Below are 19,223 nucleotides of genomic sequence, written 5' to 3'. Positions count from 1 at the left end.
GAGCGCTCCCCTGCGACATAAAGCACCAATATGGCCTCCGCCACGCCCTTTCCCTTCAACTGCCACGCTTCAGTGTTCAGCAATGTCTTTGAGGCAGGCACCGAAGGCACGACATTTTTGGGGGCGGCTAGCTCTCTGGTGATGAAGCAGGGTGTTGGAAACAAACTAGTTCAGCTTCTATGAAGAGATGGGTTTGATTCACCTTTACCCTGAATGGATGTGAGCTGACATGACAACCAAAAGATTCTGAGAGCTGAACAATAATAGAAATAACAACAATATATCAGAGTTGTCACTGTGTAAACCAAGTCCCTGTATCTCCTGGGAAAGACTTTAAAGTCATCACTATCCTTCAAGTGGTTCACAATCCTTTTTTTTAATATAGAAAGAACGCAATGTGATATTGGATACAGTCAGAGGATTATTAGGTTGCACTTGCGTGTTAATCAGGGCTCGGCTTCCAGATGTCCGACACTTTACTCCAGTGAAATGCAACGGGCGGCCGGGACCAGAAGTTTTACACGTGGACAGAAACATGTTACAATAGATACAAAAACTACAGTCACCACTGGATTTCTATTGACCTGCAGAGAAATTGTGTGATCCTGATCAAACTGGGCCTAAGTAGCCAGTGATACTCCTTTAAAGACCCCCCAAAGTCACCAGTATGTAAAAAAAAAAACACACGTTAAAATTATTAATATTTTATTTGACAAGGTTTTCCCACATAGCCTATAAAGTAAAAACGAAAAAAAAAATCTGAAAAGGCGGCTGGAAGCGCATCTATTCTTTCTGCCTCATTGAGAAATTCTGGATTCTATGAATATTCAAATATGCAAATATTCCAGGCCTAGCGCTCCCACCTCACCAACCACCAAACAGCAGTTCAGTTCTCCTCAACTTCAGTTGAGGAGTGTAAAAACACCTCTCTACTCTAGTGACAAACTTTGCACAGATACAAGTCAGTATCGTAAGGATGTTTCTTTTTAGGGTACATAAACATTAAGAAAAACACATTTTGGACTTTAGGGGGTCTTTAAAGCCAAATATAATAGCCAAAAAAGATGACCGCAACTGCTAAAACCATGGAGTTTCTGGTCTTCCAATGAGCAGCCCCTGAGAACTCGTCCTCTGGAGAACATCCTAACCGGTGGAACTGTCAGCAGGCACAAAGGTGACTTTCTCTGAGGGTTTTCCACAAGCCTTGTGCTCCCTGCCTTTGGTCCCTCCTATGGAAGGGCTCTCCGGATGACTCGCTGAATCTGGACGAGAGGCCACTTGCTCATTTGGCAGTATCCTGAGGTCGGGGTAGCTGCCGGACTCGGCCATGGCCCGGTGGAGATGTTTCCAGGCCGCGCTGCCGCCCGTGGGCTGCATGGCGGCCTGGCACAGTCGCTGGGTGTGCTGCCGCAGCTGGACGATGCGGCGCGTGGTGTCGTTGCTGGGGTCCACCCGCTATGCCGACCACCCGCAATGCCGACCTTAGGTTTAGGCGTGGGGGTGGGAGAGGTTAGGTTTTGGGTTAGGGTCTGGGGGAGGTTAGGTTTAGGCATGGCATGGGGGGAGGTTAGGTTTGGCGTGGGGGCTGGGAGAGGTTAGGTTTTGGGTTAGGGTCTGGGGGAGGTTAGGTTTAGGCATGGGGGAGGTTAGGTTTGGCGTGGGGGCTGGGAGAGGTTAGCTCCACCGACACGCTGCACGCTGCCTCGCTCAGCTGGTTCTGCTTGTGGGCTATCGGCATTGCGACCTGTCGGCACTGCGGCCTGTCGGCACATAGACGCGGCACCGTCGTTGCTCCGGCGCAGCAGCGCCCGAGTGCGCAGCGCAATGTCCAGCAGACCTGACTGCCTGAGCATTTCTAACGTGTTGAGGAAAGGGCGGTGGCTTGTGCTAGAGACGCCATTTCTATGAGGCCCTGTAGTTGCTAGGAAGGAAGAGGAGTTGTACAGAGGGGAGGCGGGTGGGGAGTCCCGGCTGGAAGAGACAGTGGGACTAGAGGAACGGCTGTTTGAACAGCCTGAAACCGCAAATTCAGGCTGCTGACGAAGCTGCTTCTCAAGTAGGCTGCTGGTGGCAGAACAGCCGGCGCTGTTGTGTTCGGTGCACACCCTCTTGCTCAGGTTCTGGGAGTCCTCGCTCGCTGAAGTCTTGTCCGGTGGCTTCTTGCTGGGGTGTGGGGCTATGCGGGGGGGGGGTAGGAGTTGAGAATGGAGAGGGAAGTGCCACTGATTTTCCTTCTGGCGCCGGTTCCGGACTTCCGGAACTTGTGGAGCTTTAAGGGCCGCGGGCGAGGCCGGGGCCAGGCGAGGCTGCCGGAGCACGATCCCACCAGAGCCGCCGGTCTCCACTTTGCAGTTTCCCCAGAGCAGCTGACCTTTTTTCTGGATCATGTCCGGCTGGTAAAAGAGAGGAAGAGGGGAAAAGAGGGAGAGAAAAGAAGGACAACAACCAAGTATCAGAAGGAGGAATATAAAATACATACATGCCTACTCTGCCTTCTTGTTTTCTCCTCTGTGTCTCGGGTGTCTTCCTGAATCTTTCATCCGCATCCATGCCCGTAACTACCATTGAGGACACCGTGACCTCGGTATAAAAAAAAAAAAGAAAATTTGAAAAATAGCCCCGGCCCCCAGATCTATTCATCTGTCATTGATGTTTTAAAGCCCTCATAAATAACATGATATATGACACAGTTGATCAGAAATGCAACAATTTGCTTCCTCTCTGTGTGCTATATAGAAGGAAGAGACATAACTTCAACACAACGTTCACATTTTGCATTGGGGCTAGATTGGGGCTAGACTTTGGGGACAGTTCTATTCAAGTGAATGGGTAAGTAACTCCCCTGTAGGCTAAGTGATGTTTGTGTAGATGAGCCATTGTATTGAATTGAGCAGTATTCTGCCATGTGACCTGTATGCAGAATATATATTATGCGGGGAGACATTTATTTTTTGTATCATTGTAAAGCAACAGCACAGTAAAGAGGATATTAATATAATATGTCTTTATAGATCTAGCCTCTTAATTTTGCTCTCACTTTAAAATAGTGTGCCCCCCTAGTAAATACAGTGTTGTGTAGTGAAGCCATCATCTTGCTCTATAATGATCAGAACGGGTGTTGTTCAAATTGAACATTAAGTTCTTCAACATGGTGCAGCAGAAAGGGAGATGAACAGCAGACTTTTCAGTCCATCTTGCGAGACACTTGATCGTAGTTAAGCTACTGTAGCCTACTTCCCTGCATAGGGCAGATACTTCCTTCTTGGAGTTTCAAAATAAAGCGGCTCTGCTTCTAACATGAAATAATTCAGGCATCTTAAAACATAACGGAATTACTATTACCAGATTTCTCAACACACACACACACACACACACACACACACACACACACACACACACACACACACACACACACACACACACACACACACACACACACACACACACACACACACACACACACACACACACCACACACACACAGGGACATCACATGACTGCCATTCACACATTATTTTTTGGCAAGATTGCATTTGTGATTTTTTTCTTGTGTGTGTGTGTGTGTGTGTGTGTGGGGGGGGGGGGGGTGTTTCATTGGCACAATGAAAAAATGTACGCCAAATGGCCAGCAGCGGCGCTGCACACACGCACACGCACACGCACACGCACACGCACACGCACACGCACACGCACACACACACACACACACACACACACACACACACACACACACACACACACACACACACACACACACACACACACACACACACACACACACACACACACACACAGACCTTGTGACCTGTGACTGACGTAAAAGCAGACGTGATAATTTCACTTTCATTTCTGGTCAACTGAAAGTCAAGGAACACTGTCAGGATTCAGGAACATCAGATTCCGCTGGTTTTGTCACTGGACCACCAGTCAAACACTCTCCAAGATGGACAACAAAGCAGCAACACGCATCTGCGGCCAATGGTGAGGGAATGATCTTATTTGGTTTGATTTGCAGTAGACAGTAGGACTTTGCTAGCCTGGTAAACCAGGCTAGGACTTTGCGGACACCGCCGCCGGCACGTCACCTACGTGACGAATAGTGGTGGCCACGCCAAACTCTATTCAAAATATCAGTGAAATGTGGTTTTGCTTGTACACTTTTGCTACGACCTATCTTTCAATTCGACATGCTTGCATGACGTCAATACACTGTGTATTGCGTGCATTTACAGCAACATCATGATACAATTTCAACTTCTAAACGTTAATTGTTCTCAATTATCAATCGCCATTCACTTAGCTTGAGGTAACACAACATAGCCTAGCTGAAATGCTCTGTTCGAAACAGGACCGTGTGGAACTTCACGTAGGCCTACTTTTAAACTGCAACAATCACGCTTTCATTTTCACGATGCTTCATCATCCTCCACCTCTGAGGTTTTTTCTCAGCAGCGGAAAGCTGTCGTCTCCATTTAAACCACTCACACCACATGATAATTCCTTTTTTAAAGGCTGTATAGTTTTATTGGGGACAGGACATGTGTGTTACTTTTCAATATTCTACTAATTACTTAATTTGAGTCTAATGGGTCTTTTTCACAGCAGGCATTTTGTGTCTGGCAGGGTAAACACGTGTGAGAGTTTCCAACTGCCAATCAATTCAGGTGTGGGAATAAATTAATTCTGTCAGTGTTATTGTCATTCCCACAAGTCACCAGTAGAGGTCAATAAAGGCCTTCGATGACAATGCTGGACAGTTTTAATGCCACCCCATGGTGTGAAAATCATATTATAGACCCTTGTCTCGTGAATATTTCAATAAGTATAAGCCAGCCTCTCTGTCTGTTTAAGCCACAAGGAGGTGGCCGAGTCCAACTTCGCTCTGCACGAGCCCCACTGCCGCCGCTTCCTGTGTCTCTGTCCCGACTGTGACGAGTCCGTTCCCAGAGAGCAACTGGACCAGCACAGGGAGGAGCAGCACACCCAGGTACACGCGCACACGCACGCACGCACACACACACACACGCACGCACACACGCGCGCACGCACGCGCACGCACGCACGCACGCACGCACGCACGCACACACGCATGCACGCACGCACGCACGCACGCACACACACACACACACACACACACACACACACACACACGCGCGCGTGCGCGCACAGGTCATGTGTGGGCGTCTCTGTGAGCACTGAGCTTTATAACTGTTTCTCTGGCAGGTGAGATGCTCCAAATGTAACCAGAAGATGGAGCGGTGCCACCTGATGGATCATGAGGTAAGTTAAGGTCCAGGGTTACTTCAAAGATAAGTTCAGAAAATTCAGTCATTAGCTACTCACCCTCATGCTGATGGAAGGGCGGGTGAAGTTTGATAAGTCCACAAAACCTTCAGTTTCACAGCAAAACACTGTTACAGAATCCTCCTAAACAATTAAAGTGGATGGGGTCCAACTTTCAAACGTAAAAAACAACAACACTCACCAGAAATATTAAGTGTAGCCAATCTGCTCCCACAATTGAGCCTTTCTGTCTCTGTTGCGATAGTTTCTCCATATGATTAGTTGCCAGAAAACGAGCACCCGACACCAGCGTCTTTCTGAAAAGTTAAATTATTCTCAGCTGGGAGCGCTGGGAGCCGGCGCACAAAAACACCGGAGCGCTTTGAAAATAGACGCTGGGCGCAGCGCACTTTCTATAGACGTCCGTGTGCGCTCGCATACGCTCTCCCCCCATTGGAAACAACTGAAAAAAGACGCTGGACCTGAGGAAAAGACTCTAGGTGGACACACGCCCTTACTCCTCACCTGCCGTAATCCAAGTGTCCACAAGCCCTGAGATGCCAAGATGACTTAAGAAGGGGGGCGGTTACTGTATCCTGAGATCCAGGCTGTCCTTTTAGGCCACGACTGCCTAGAACAAATCTGGCTCAAACTGCCTCATACAGTATCCATCACATCAGAGGTATTAAAAGGCCAGTAACGACCCCTCACCTCAGCCTGACCCTGACATGATCCTGACCCTCACATCAGCCTGACCCTGGCCCTCCGCTGCACACCTGTCTCTCCCACCCCCCCCCCAGGCAGAGGTGTGTGCGGAGCGCTTGCAGTGCTGTGAGTTCTGCCAGCTGGAGGCGCCGTGCAGAGAGCTGGCCGAGCACCGCCAGGCCTGCGGGAGCCGTACCGAGCGCTGCGCAGACTGCGGCCGCTACGTCATCCTCAAGGACCAGCTGGAGCACGGCTACACCTGTCCCCAGACTGCAGCCGCTTCCTCAGATCCTCCGCTCATCACCGCCAACCGCGGGCCTAACGAGAGTAAGTAAGGTCATGAGGATTCAGCAGAAAAACCTCTAACTATCCCAGAGACTTTTCTCCCTCGTCTTAACCTTGGCTGTTTTATTTCCCTAGGGCAAACGTCAATGACTTGCAGTGGCTGTAAGGCATCATTCCCAGCTGAAGATATAGACGAACACAAGGTACAATCTTTTTCTAAGCACTTTCCTGTTAGACCTGATTAAGTCGATCAGCAGAAAATGAATCGCCAACTATTTTTTACAATTAATAATTTAGACCAGGGGTTCACACACTTTTCAGACCAAGTACCAAGCTATAGAGACACTGCAGAGCGCGTCATCATTCAGAAACCACGCCCCAAAACGGGGGGAAGCACAAACTCCCCCCCAATCCTGGCATTCTTCTATGTCGCGTGCGTGGGTGTTGCACACAAAGATCATATATACAGAACATGAATACTCCAACTTACTTCCTTGACAGCTAGAGCCACATTTTTCTTCTTGCCAATTCTCAATGGCTTCCTTGTTTTGCTCGGGAGTACAACAAAACTTTAATTGGCGATGTTTTACATTTGTTGTCTGCGCAGCCCCACCACACAACAGCTTTTAGCTATGTTTAATTCAAGGAAAATGACGCTGGTGTCTGGGAGTGAATGGAGAGCTTTCCCCCGTGATGGGCGTGGCCTATTTCATGCAGCTTCTCTTATGTACCAAAGCACATTTCCGAGGGACCACTTCCACTGTGGATAAAACATCCCCCAATCCTGCGGGGGAGCCATATCTGACATCAGGTTATTAACGTGTGCTACTCAAGTAACGCCTCTGTCTTTAACCCAACAACTAGCTGGAGTGTGTTCCCGTGGGAGAGGCTGAGGAGGAGAAGGCAGACGGGGAGGTGGATGGTGATATCTACAGGGAGGTGGAGGAGCAGGGTCAGCTGTACAGGGAGGAGGCCAGTGGGCTCAGCAGCTCCTTGAAGGCGGCCTCCCTGTCTGGCAGGCCCAGCAGGGAGCCCTGGAGACAGACAGGAGACCCAGACCAGATCAGCACCTGCCCCCACTGTCATCTGGCCCTGCCCCTCATCACACTACGCTGGCACGAGGTAAGGAACACACACCAGGCACTGTCATCTGGCCCTGCCCCTCATCACACTACGCTGGCACGAGGTAAGGAACACACACCAGGCACTGTCATCTGGCCCGGCCCCTCATCACACTACGCTGGCATGAGGTAAGGAACACACATCAGACACTGTCATCTGGCCCTGCCCCTCATCACACTACACTGGCACGAGGTAAGGAACACACACCAGACACTGTCATCTGGCCCTGCCCCTCATCACACTACGCTGGCACGAGGTAAGGAACACACACCAGGCACTGTCATCTGGCCCTGCCCCTCATCACACTACGCTGGCACGAGGTAAGGAACACACACCAGACACTGTCATCTGGCCCTGCCCCTCATCACACTACGGTGGCACGAGGTAAGGAACACACACCAGGCACTGTCATCTGGCCCTGCCCCTCATCACACTACGCTGGCACGAGGTAAGGAACACACACCAGACACTGTCATCTGGCCCTGCCCCTCATCACACTACGGTGGCACGAGGTAAGGAACACACACCAGGCACTGTCATCTGGCCCTGCCCCTCATCACACTACGCTGGCACGAGGTAAGGAACACACACCAGGCACTGTCATCTGGCCCTGCCCCTCATCACACTACGCTGGCATGAGGTAAGGAACACACACCAGGCACTGTCATCTGGCCCTGCCCCTCATCACACTACGCTGGCACGAGGTAAGGAACACACACCAGGCACTGTCATCTGGCCCTGCCCCTCATCACACTACGCTGGCATGAGGTAAGGAAGGAACACACATCAGACACTGTCATCTGGCCCTGCCCCTCATCACACTGCTGGCATGAGGTAAGGAAGGAAACACACCAGGCACCGTCATCTGGCCCTGCCCCTCATCACACTGCTGGCATGAGGTAAGGAACACACACCAGGCACTGTCATCAAGCATAAATAAGCCTTAACTTACAAAGAGTGTGTGTCGTCGAACCACCCGCCTCCTCCCCTGCCTGGTGCAGCTTTACGCTTTTTTTTTTTTAGAATAAAACAGATTTGTAAAGATTTGATTAATGGAGAAACCTAGATGACTGTCTAATGCCATACTCATAACATATGCAGACTGGATTCCTGTACAGAAGATAGCTTAATAACAACAAAGATATTTGGCTTGTGAAGGTTATACTTAATTTAAGTCTTTTTTTCTCCCTCCTGTTTTCAGGCCAAGTGCCAAATCCACATCCTCTTGAAATAAAGAAGAGATCTACAGACACTGGATACCAACAGTGGATACGATGCCATACAAGTTTTGCACATTTACACTGAAAATGTAATATTTTTAGATAAGTTAAAGTTATTAGACTTTCTGTTTGGTTCAAAATGCAATACTATCATTGGTGGCCTAAAGTAAATTCTACAGTCAGACTCTTGACTATAATTCTGTTACTCTCTACTGTTGATCTCACTGTTTGAACCAGCACATTGATTGGACATGTTAAATTGGCAACATCACAGTGAGTAATGTTCATGTTTGTTGGTGTACATTCATAATAGTTTATATTGAAACCAACTATTAAAAGTGTTCAGAAGTTTTTTGGTTTTTCATTATTATACAGTGATTTACTTGACAACGCTGGAACATTCAGCGGCACAAGGATGCTGTGTGATCTCGCACACCGAGCAGCAGACGCAGGAAACGTCAACTCAATTCAATACAGAAGTAGAGCACTCGTGCACATCCAGAGCGGGAGGTGCTGGTCACAGCAAGAAAAATTACACTGAATAAGAAATAAACAAACACTAGACTAAGAGTCCAGCGGACCGCACAAACTCCTCAGACTTGGACCAACTTTTCACGTGGCATTTATTTGCAACAGCTCACAGGTACAACGCGTTTCGCATTCGCAGATGCTTCATCAGGTTCATTCATGAAAATGAGTGATCACACACACCTTTGTAGGGCCGTGTGATAGAACGGCCCGCCTCTGAACGCATAAATCAATCAGTCAATCAGTTCTAAAAGGAACAGGACAGAGTCTTGAACGGTGCACAATCTCTACCAGTATTAAAGGCATCTAGATTACAAAAGATCATATTTTATACATACACATTATTGTAAAAAAACAAGTTAAGACATACTAATAATAAAGATTGAAGACTAATGCTTCGAAGTTGTCTTAGATATATAAATTCACACAATGATAAGAGACGAGATGTCTAAAGTGAGGAGAAAACATCCACACCAGGGAGTCAGTCAAAATACAATACATGTTAAGCCATAAAGTAGGCTATAATAGAAAAGTAAAAAGCATTTCAATATATATGTGTGGACCAATAAATTTATACATATATATTAAAAGAGATATATATGTGGACCATCAAATATATATATATGCATATAGAAAAAATAGATAAACACACCGCCCACGTTATAAGAAAGAATTTAATTCTAAGCTCTCATTCAAACCATGAGGCTCCATTCAATTCAATACAGCTTTATTAATCCATCAAGGCAATTTGGTTTAACAGACAAATACAAGCCAAAGAGCTAGTAGTAAAGAGGGAAGCGCTGCATGGATCTGATGGCTCATCCGACAGGTGCTCATTAGTGGTGCAGGTAATAGTATTAGACAAACAGAATCCAGGAGGTCTTGCTTGCATGATGTCAGTCCCCAGGTTTTGATGCAGACTACCATGGAATAAAACTAAGGCACTCCGTCTTCAAGTAGAAATATATATTTAATCGAGCAAGCCAAAGAGCTGTTTGGGACTGTGTTGGGCTGATAGTGCAAAATGCATTTAAAATAATATCTATATCTAATAATTCCAGGAGTGTCTGTATGTATGTCTGCGCACAATCATTGTGATGTCATCAGTGAGTGATGTCATCAGTTATGCAAAGTTGATCAATAGACCCTTCTCACGGGGGCCATTTTGTGTCGAGAAGCCAGGGTAAACACAGGTGCAAGCAAAACACTAATGAGGGTTTCCAAATTACAATCATGGAAGTTGGAAACCCTCATTAGTGTTTTGCTTGCACCTGTGTTTACCCTGGCTTCTCGACACAAAATGGCCCCCGTGAGAAGGGTCTATTGTGCGCAGACATACAACTTTGCATCACTGATGATGTCAAAAAGATTCCAGCAGTGTATGTCTGTGCACAATCATTGTGATGTCATCAGTGAGTGATGTCATCAGTGATGCAAAGTTGAGCAATTGTGCGCAGACAAACAGACACTGATTTAAATCAGTTTAACTTTTTAAGTTGTTACTGTTTTCTCGACTGCTCGGCCAAAGACGATGGGATTTCAAGCAAGACACCCCGACTTCAACTCACTTCCTGTAATTTTGTCACGTGGGTTTTGCCCATGGTTTTCCACACAGGCCCACTCAGGAGAGTTGCTAGTAGCTACCATTGCCTGCGGTGACACATCTCTACCAATGGTAGTGCAGCCTCATGTCCACACAGATAGAAGTAGGCCGTGCTGTGTGTAGCCTACAGCTGATTTAATGAGACACAAACAAGACGGAAGTGCTAAATAGCATTTATACGATTATAACTACTGTTGTTGCGCGGATCAGCCATCTGGGATTTTTTTTTAGGTCGGGGCTGCTGAGGGTCCTACGAGTTTGGAATGGGAAATACCAGCTCTAGTGACGTCACGTCCCAGCTCATGAACTTTGAACCGGTAAGATTACCAGTTCCCAGTTATAAAGGAATGCACGATTCGTACCTTCTCTGGCTCGTCTCTGTGCCGCAAGGCACTCTGGGTATTATGGTGACACGGGTTGGCTAGGCTTGCTTGCTGGTACTAGCTTGCTTGTGTCCTTGGTGTTTTCTCCTGTGTGAAGGGACCTTACAGGAGCTCGATGTCTGTGTGGTGGGTGACGAGGAGGCTGTTCTGCGCTGTGGCAGAGCCCGCCGCCGCAGCTCCGCTCAGAAGCAGCCGCTGGGAGAGGCTGAAGAACAGCAGAGCCGGTGAGAAACACACACACACTAACAGGCTAAGCTAAATGACGTTAGCATAGCATGCTGCACATGTCATAACATAACCTCACTTGCCGAGAGCAAACGTAATAATGTGACGTGTCGTGACTTTATCCCACACTGCAGAGTGCAGACATTCATTGGTTCACTTCTCAATCATATCACGTGTCAAGTGTGTTCATCTCAATTCTCAAATGTACCGTTATATAGCTTCTAGTAGCTAGCTTGTCACATACGGGTATTGTGTGTGTGTGTGTGTGTGTGTGTGTGTGTGTGTGTGTGTGTGTGTGTGTGTGTGTGTGTGTGTGTGTGTGTGTGTGTGTGTGTGTGTGTGTGTGTGTGTGTGTGTGTGTGTGTGTGTGTGTGTGTGTGTGTGTGTGTGTGTGTGTGTGTGTGTGTGTGTGTGTGTGCGTGCGTGCGTGCGTGCGTGCGCACAAACGCTACTACTAGTCCATGGGCCAAACCCCAAAATTTGACATATCGGTACCACTCAAGTGGGCAAATTCTAATCATGATTTTTGAACAGGTATATATCCATAGACGATATTTTAGTATGATAGCCTTTGCAGAATGGTAGCTTTGTCACAGTTATCAGCTCATGAAGTTAGCCAGCCCTTAAAATAAATGGGATTCTAGGCGCTGATGCATACCCTATTCTATGCAGATTTTCAGTAGCCTACCTACTCATGTTCCATGAGAACTTGTTTGACAGCATTTTAAAGGGCCTTCTTAGCTTTCATTTGAGCTCAGTTGTGAGTCTGTCTGACAAATAAAGAGGTCACATGGGCTCTTCAAAGTGTCAGTGACATTCATTTTTCCACAATTTTCGCCTAAGCTATAGTCTTTATTTCAGCACTGTGGCATCTAGGAACATCACAGACACAAACAACAAACACTGGAATACTCACAGGACTATAAGGATTCAGAAAAGGTATAATGTGCCCATACTATCCCATCGTGAGGAGTGAATTTGGCCCTTAAGGTAGAAGAGTGACTTCTCAAGGGAAATGAGCCAGAGCCCTAAATGTAACATATCGGTACCAGCCAGGTGGGCAAATTTTACTTGTGATTTTTTAAATTCATATACATCCCTAGATTATGTTTTTATATGATAGACCTTGATGACTGGTAGCTTATTAGTGCTTATCCCCTCTTAAATTATGGACTGCTGTCGTTCAAAACCAGGAAAGTGCCCTCCCTGGAAATCATCTTTCTATCATTATCCGTTGCCTAGGGTGTGTCTGGACTACTGTTAATATTACATAGATATAGGCAAACTATCCTATGATATTGTACATACTATACTATACTATACTAGATATACTATGCTTGTCTACTAAAGTGGCACATTTCTCAGTCAAAAACAGAGTAAATTGACACGTTTCTCAGTCAAAAATAGTTTTATTTGTGTTACATTATATGAACAGCTACATTCAAAATGTTTCCAGTCTTTCAGGACAATATTAGGACAATCTACCCTTCCTGAGACACCATGCCACCCACGAGGGCAACACCATCATCGTCATTCACATCTGAGTCTGCTGGTTGGCACATGTTTGTAGTTTGCACAGGTTTGTGCACTTCAGACCATTATTGAGACCTGTGCACTCTGGTGGTTTGCACAACCTCACACACTTGCAGGAGAGCAACTGCAAAACGGTCTGGTGCTGGGGAACCACGCATCCACTGGATTTCAAGCTGCCCCTCATCGTCTGTGGTCCACCCATGGTCCTTGGGGCTTGGTACAGATGGCTGGGTTTGAAGAGACCGTCTAGAGATTGCAGTCTGATCGTTTGCATGAATGGAATGCATTAATAGCCAATCCTAAAATGGTGGAAGCTGGCTGGACTCGACCTCCCCACGTCTGGTGCAGAAAAGTTGGTATCGGAGGAGGTTGACATCTGTAATGTGTGTAGAGGGTACATAATGTGGTACATGATTTCCAGCAGCTTCTTGAAGAGCTCATTAGAGACATCCCAAGCACGGCCGAGCTCAAGGAAGGCTTCTTGATATGTCCTGTCTGTTCAGGGTGCCCACTTTTCCGTGTCCTGCAAAAGCGCTGACAGTGTTGCAGCCAGTGAACGTGTGCATGCATGCCAATCAAGGCACCAGCAATACTATCGCCGCGTGATTTGCATAGTTTGGTGATGTCCAGGAACATTGTCTTGTTCTGTGTTCCACATTTTTGGTACATTGGGCATGGGATGTCCTTGCTCCAACCCAGAGTCAGTAGCAGGACATCTGTGTCTGCCATGATGATCACTGCCTTGAAGCCAGACTCTGCTACATGGAGAGCATGCATTAGCATGCAGGTGTCAGCTTCTTCCTGAGAGGATTTGAGCTGTGTTACCTCCTCCCATTGGTTCTTGTTGATTTTGAAGCAGATTACTTCACAGGTAACATATAAGGCCTTGTCTTGTAGTTTCTATCTGTGTTTGGGTCCTTTCCATTCCTCAAACAAGAATTTGATCAGACTGGCTTTGCTGGCAGTGCTGTAGAGCAGTTTCCTCCACTGCTGGATGTTGTGGCTGGAATCATGCAGGTTGGCTACATCTGGCGGGGCAACAGTTGCAGTTGACAAGCTGACAAACTCATATTGGTCTGGACTGAGTGGATTCACAAAGGAGTTTTCCATGATATCAACAATGGAGTGTACTTTAAGGACCATAGGTGGACCACAGATGATGAGGGGCAGCTTGAAATCCAGTGGGTGCACGGTTCCCCAGCACCAGGTGCCGTCTTGCAGTTGCTCTCCTGCAAGTGTGTGAGGTCGTGCAAACCACCAGAGTGCACATGTCTCAATAACGGTCTGAAATGCACAAACCTGTGCAAACTACAAACATGTGCCAACCAACACAGTGAAGAAGAGCTTGCTGCACAGCTGATAGACTCAGATGTGAATGACGATGATGGTGTTGCCCTCGTGGATGACATGGTCTCAGGAAGGGTAGATTGTCATAATATTGTGTTGAAAGACTGGAAACATTTTGAATGTAGCTGTACATATACCGTAACACAAATAAAACAATTTCTGACTGAAAAGCGTGCCAATTTACCCTCTTTTTGACTGGGAAATGTGCCAATTTAGTAGACAATTAAGTATAGCATATATATCTATCTAGTATAGTATAGTATGGTATGTATAGTATCATAGGATAGCATGCCTATATCTAGACATGTAATATTAACAGTCAGTAGTCCAGACACCCCAGGGAGAGGATATAATGAAAGAAAGATGATTTCCCATAATTCCCATAAGTCCATAATTTAGGAGGGGTGGTTAAGCACTAATAAGCTACCATGGTCATCAAGGTCTATCATATAAAAAGATAATCTAGGGATGAATAGGAATTAAAAAAAATCACAAGTAGAATTTCTCCACCCGGATGGTACCGATATCTTACATTTTGGGTTCTGGCCCATTTCCCTCGAGAAGGCATTCTTCTACCAAATTCAAAGGGCCAAATTCACCCCTCACGATGGGATAGTATGGGTTCATTATACCTTTTCTGAATCCTTAGCCTATAGTCCTATATGAGTATTCCAGTGTTTGTTGTTTGTGTCTCTGATGTTCCTAGATGTCACAGTGCTGAAATAAAGACTATAATTTAGGCGAAAACTGGAAAAATGAATGTCACTGACACTTTGAAGAGCCCATGTGAGCTCTTTATTTGTCAGACAGACACACAACTGCTCAAATGAAAGCTAAGAAGCTAGCCTTTAAAATGTTGTCAAACATGTTCTCATAGAACATGGTTAAAGGTCCTGAGCCTAAAATAGGTTATGCATCAGCACCTAGAATCGAATTTATTGTAGGGGTTGGCTAACTTCATGAGCCGATAACTGTGACAAAGCTGCCATTCTGCAAAGGCTATCATACTAAAATATCATCTATGGATATATACCTGTTCAAAAATCATGATTAGAATTTGTCCACTTGAGTTGTACCGATATGTGCAATTTTTGTGTTTGGCCCATGGACTAAATAGGGGAAAATAAGAAAATGTCCAATAAATATGAAAAGCTACTCCTGTGGAAAGGCTATCATATATTAATTTACTTATATTGACCCTATAAACAATTTAGTATAGGTAAAGTTTTGCCCACCCATATGGTACCGATATCTGGTCTGGCCCATGGACTAAGACAATAATGGATACATTTTATCCATATGAGACTAGATAGCTTAGATTTGTGATGATTGCACTGTTGTCTTTTCCTGGTTTTAAAGACTGTCTGCATTACAGTCAAGTTAAGTCATTCTCTGAACTTACCTATACCCACTTAATCATTAAATCCACATCACTGATGATTAGTTATCAAAAATCTCTAACATTTTGTGAAAGCACCAAGTTACAACTGAACATTGAGCCCACTTCGTCGAAAATACTGAGCTACAGTATATATCCATTTGAGTAGGGCTGGGCGATATGATCGAAATTATGATAATCATAAGTATTTTTCGCAGTCGATATGCGTCATGATATGGTTCATCTATGCAAAATCACATTGAATAATCAAATTAATGTTCATTGTTCATCATATTGAACCAAATGGTAATGTTTGGCGTGGTGTCGATAATACTGACATTTTCAAATAATATTCCTTCCTACCAACCATACGTCATTTTCCCAGAGTTTTTAAATAACTTATGCCGGTCATCATGAATTCAGACAGCAGAATTGTGTCACGATATTAATACATCTTCATATCATCACAATGTTATTCCACTGAAAGACGATAAACGATAATAATGGAATTATCACCCTGCCCTAGATTCGAGACATGACTTTTGGTGCATATCGCCCAGCCCTTCTCTGTCTCACTGGACTCTTCAGCTCCTCCTCTCTGGTTGGAGGTGTGTTCTTCAGAGACAGGAGCTGCTGTGGACGGTGTTTGGTTGGGATGAAAACATGCAGAGTAGACTCAGTCTTGGCCCCCCCCCCGGCCACCGTGGCACATTGAGTGCGTTTACATGCACACAATAAACAGATAACTGAGAATAATCGGGTGACCGGCAATAATCGGATTTCCGCGTTTCCATGCACTTGGTATTAAATAGCAGTAACTCACCTCAAAGTCTGTGAGTGGACAATTCACTCGCTGCAATGATGATTCAGCAGAAAGGTGTGTTCATGGGTTTTCTCATAAACCGATAACGGGCTTTATCCGGTAAAGGATGCTGTTTACATGACCACTTGATCATCGGGTAACCGATAATAACCGGTTTATTCGTGTGCACGTAAACACACACTAATCCTGATCCAGGTGTTTATTCCTCGCATGTCAAAGCAGCTAATTCCCTTCGCTGTCCCTGTGTGTTCCTCTCTCTGTGTGTGTGTGTGTAGGTGTGTGGTGTCGCAGCCTGTGTTCAGACTACAAAGAGGCGTGTCGGGAGGTGGTGGTGGGCGCCTGGGAGCGGCCGCTCAAAGCCTCGGTGTACGCGGGCCTCCTGGGCGGCGCCTGGGCCTGTTTCCACACCAAACCCGACGACGCCTCCTTCCAGCAGGCCCTGCTGGAGCGCGCCAACCAGCTGGGCCTGCTGTCCGCCTGGGTCCGCAGCGCCGCCTCCGACGGCCACGTGCTCCGTCTGGTGGCGCTCCGCAACGAGGGCCGCCTGCGCCACGTCAGCCTGGGCCTCCTCACGCTGGTCTGCCGCGCCGACTACGACCCGGACGCCAGCCTCTACGAAGCCTGCTGCTCCAACCTGTCGGTGCCGTGGAGGGAGCTCCCCGAGCGGGTGCAGGACGTGGGCTTCGCGGGGCGCTGGTGGGTCCTGGACTGGAAGATGAAGGATTACGACGTCAACGAGGAAGAGTTCAAGCACCTGCCGGCGCACATGCAGGCCACGCCCTCTCTCGGGTGCAAGGAGGTGGAGAGGAACGAGAGCTCGCACAAAGGGTCGTGGCTGCCGCTGGAGACGGAGGAGGAGGAGGAAGTCGTCAACGCAACTGCGGCAGAGCAGGGCGGCCACGTAGAACAAGAGCCAATGGAATCACTGGAAGAAGAACAGACTGCTCAGGCAGACGCTTAAGTGCTGTGTGGAACAATCGCTTCTCACCTTCAGCTCAGCGTGATGCCTTGGACACAGACTAATATTATGATCAGATTATCAACTGTGCGCAGAGAAATGACAGAATCTATCAATAGCAGAGGGGGGTCCTGAGTTACATGACTTGGACTTGACTCTGACTTATTAGTTTACCCATAATGCTTTGTTCATTTAAAATACCAGTCACTTTTGGTTGGTCACAGTCGGAAGCAGTTAGAGAAGTTGGGCGACTGGGGCACTGTGAGAGCAATGTCACTCTTCTTCACAGCCAATGGCCTATCATATCTGATTGGCTGAGCCCAGAGCCGTGTAGATAGAAGAGTCCCGACATCTCCATTCACTCCAATGGACCAGTTTTTTACTCTCAAGAGTTCCAGGAAGTAAGGTCCTGGATTAAGCAGCACTGTCGAGTTGCAGCAAAATGGACAGTTTGTGTTGTACTTTGAAAGTTTTTTTTTTTTTCTTGAATCAAATTGTACATTATCAGCTTTATTTTAGCATGCGAAAGTAGCGCGAGACCCATTCCTGGCTGTTCATTGGCTAATGAGTCTCGCATTTTGGTCCTCCGCTGACGCCACTCTCTCTCTAGGGGACACTAGCTGAGCCTTATGGCCTATAATATCTGATTGGCTGAGCCTTATGGACATCTTCTTGGCACATCCTGGTGACCTCCTCCTTCTCGTGCTGCTCCTCCTCTAGCCTCTTCTCTTTCAGTGCCCTCTTCCTCTCCTAGATATTGAGTCTTCTTGAAGATATTAAATTGATACTGGACTGACTTGACTTGATAATCTGCATTTAGACTTGAGACTGACATGGGACTCGGTTTCAAGCAGAGTTGACTTGGTCACACCTCTGAGTCTGCAGAATTTATTAGACTTAAAGCTGTTACACACCAAGAGCGATGCGAATATTCACCACGAAATTGCGATGCAAATAGATGTGTACACGTCGGAAGCGATTTTCTGAAAAATCGACCTTGGTCTGAAAAAATAAACGCCGCAATAACGCTCAGCGAAACTTTGCCGTTGGTATGCACGGTTGCATTGACTGACGGAAAATATTATTGACGTGCGAATTAATCGCACAAAATAAAACGCTCCCGATGTGTAAGGACCTTTAGTCGACACAAGAAAAGCATGTCAAGCTGTATCCTCTGGGGATTGGAAAGGATATGAGCTTCCTATGGCAGAAGTCTGTTGATTTTATGGATTATAATGCAAATATCATAATGCAGCAAAGACTGATCTCTCTGTGAAAAAACCTGTTTCTGTAAGCAGTGAACAGTACCATGTTTGTTGTACCATGTTACAGAAAAAAACCCAGTCACACAGAGTTGCTCTGGATGAATATATTAAATGTGTTATTTTCAAAGGTGTTGTGATTATTTGGTTTGTGCATGTAGTAGTGTTGCAGCTGAACCTCAATGTTTTATTTTCTCATCTAAATCCCATTGCTCTTTTTTTTTTGATTATTTTGAGGGGCATTTAGCCTTTATTCAGATGGGACAGTAAGCAGACAGGAAAGGTGGGGAGAGAGAGAGGGGATGAGATGCAGCAAAGGACCTTGGGTCGGATTCGAACCCGCGTCAGCTGCACAAGGACCAAGGACCGAGCCTCCATCATACGCATACTACCAGGGGGAGCCATCAGGACGCACAAAATCCTATTGCTTTTAATTAAAACAGTATTTTTTTGTATTGGTGATTTAGGCATACATGAAAATTCCAACCGTATATGAAACTGAACCCCAAAAAGAAGTCTTCCAGCACACACCATGATGGAATAAACACTTTTATTAGATTATATTAAA

At 46.4% G+C, this 19,223-nt stretch overlaps 2 protein-coding genes across 2 annotated transcripts; both read left to right on the top strand.

Annotated features, from left to right (window-relative positions):
- The first annotated feature begins 3,811 nt into the window (after positions 1-3,811).
- xaf1 (XIAP associated factor 1) lies at positions 3,812-8,874 on the top strand. Its single transcript, XM_083637805.1, has 7 exons — positions 3,812-3,981; positions 4,852-4,987; positions 5,224-5,280; positions 6,084-6,315; positions 6,409-6,476; positions 7,138-7,395; positions 8,597-8,874. The coding sequence occupies exons 1-7, from the start codon at positions 3,944-3,946 to the stop codon at positions 8,627-8,629; spliced, it is 822 nt and encodes a 273-aa protein (XP_083493931.1). The 5' UTR covers positions 3,812-3,943; the 3' UTR covers positions 8,630-8,874.
- Positions 8,875-11,187: 2,313 nt separating this feature from the next.
- Positions 11,188-18,785, top strand: timm29 (translocase of inner mitochondrial membrane 29). Its single transcript, XM_083637975.1, has 2 exons — positions 11,188-11,353; positions 16,711-18,785. The coding sequence occupies exons 1-2, from the start codon at positions 11,245-11,247 to the stop codon at positions 17,394-17,396; spliced, it is 795 nt and encodes a 264-aa protein (XP_083494101.1). The 5' UTR covers positions 11,188-11,244; the 3' UTR covers positions 17,397-18,785.
- The last annotated feature ends 438 nt before the right edge of the window (positions 18,786-19,223 follow it).

The sequence above is a fragment of the Poromitra crassiceps genome (genome assembly GCF_964638095.1).
Source record: "Poromitra crassiceps genome assembly, chromosome: 5".
Taxonomy (NCBI): domain Eukaryota; kingdom Metazoa; phylum Chordata; class Actinopteri; order Beryciformes; family Melamphaidae; genus Poromitra; species Poromitra crassiceps.
The sequence above is the reverse complement of the archived record's forward strand: the minus strand, read 5'-3'. Positions and strand labels throughout refer to the sequence as shown.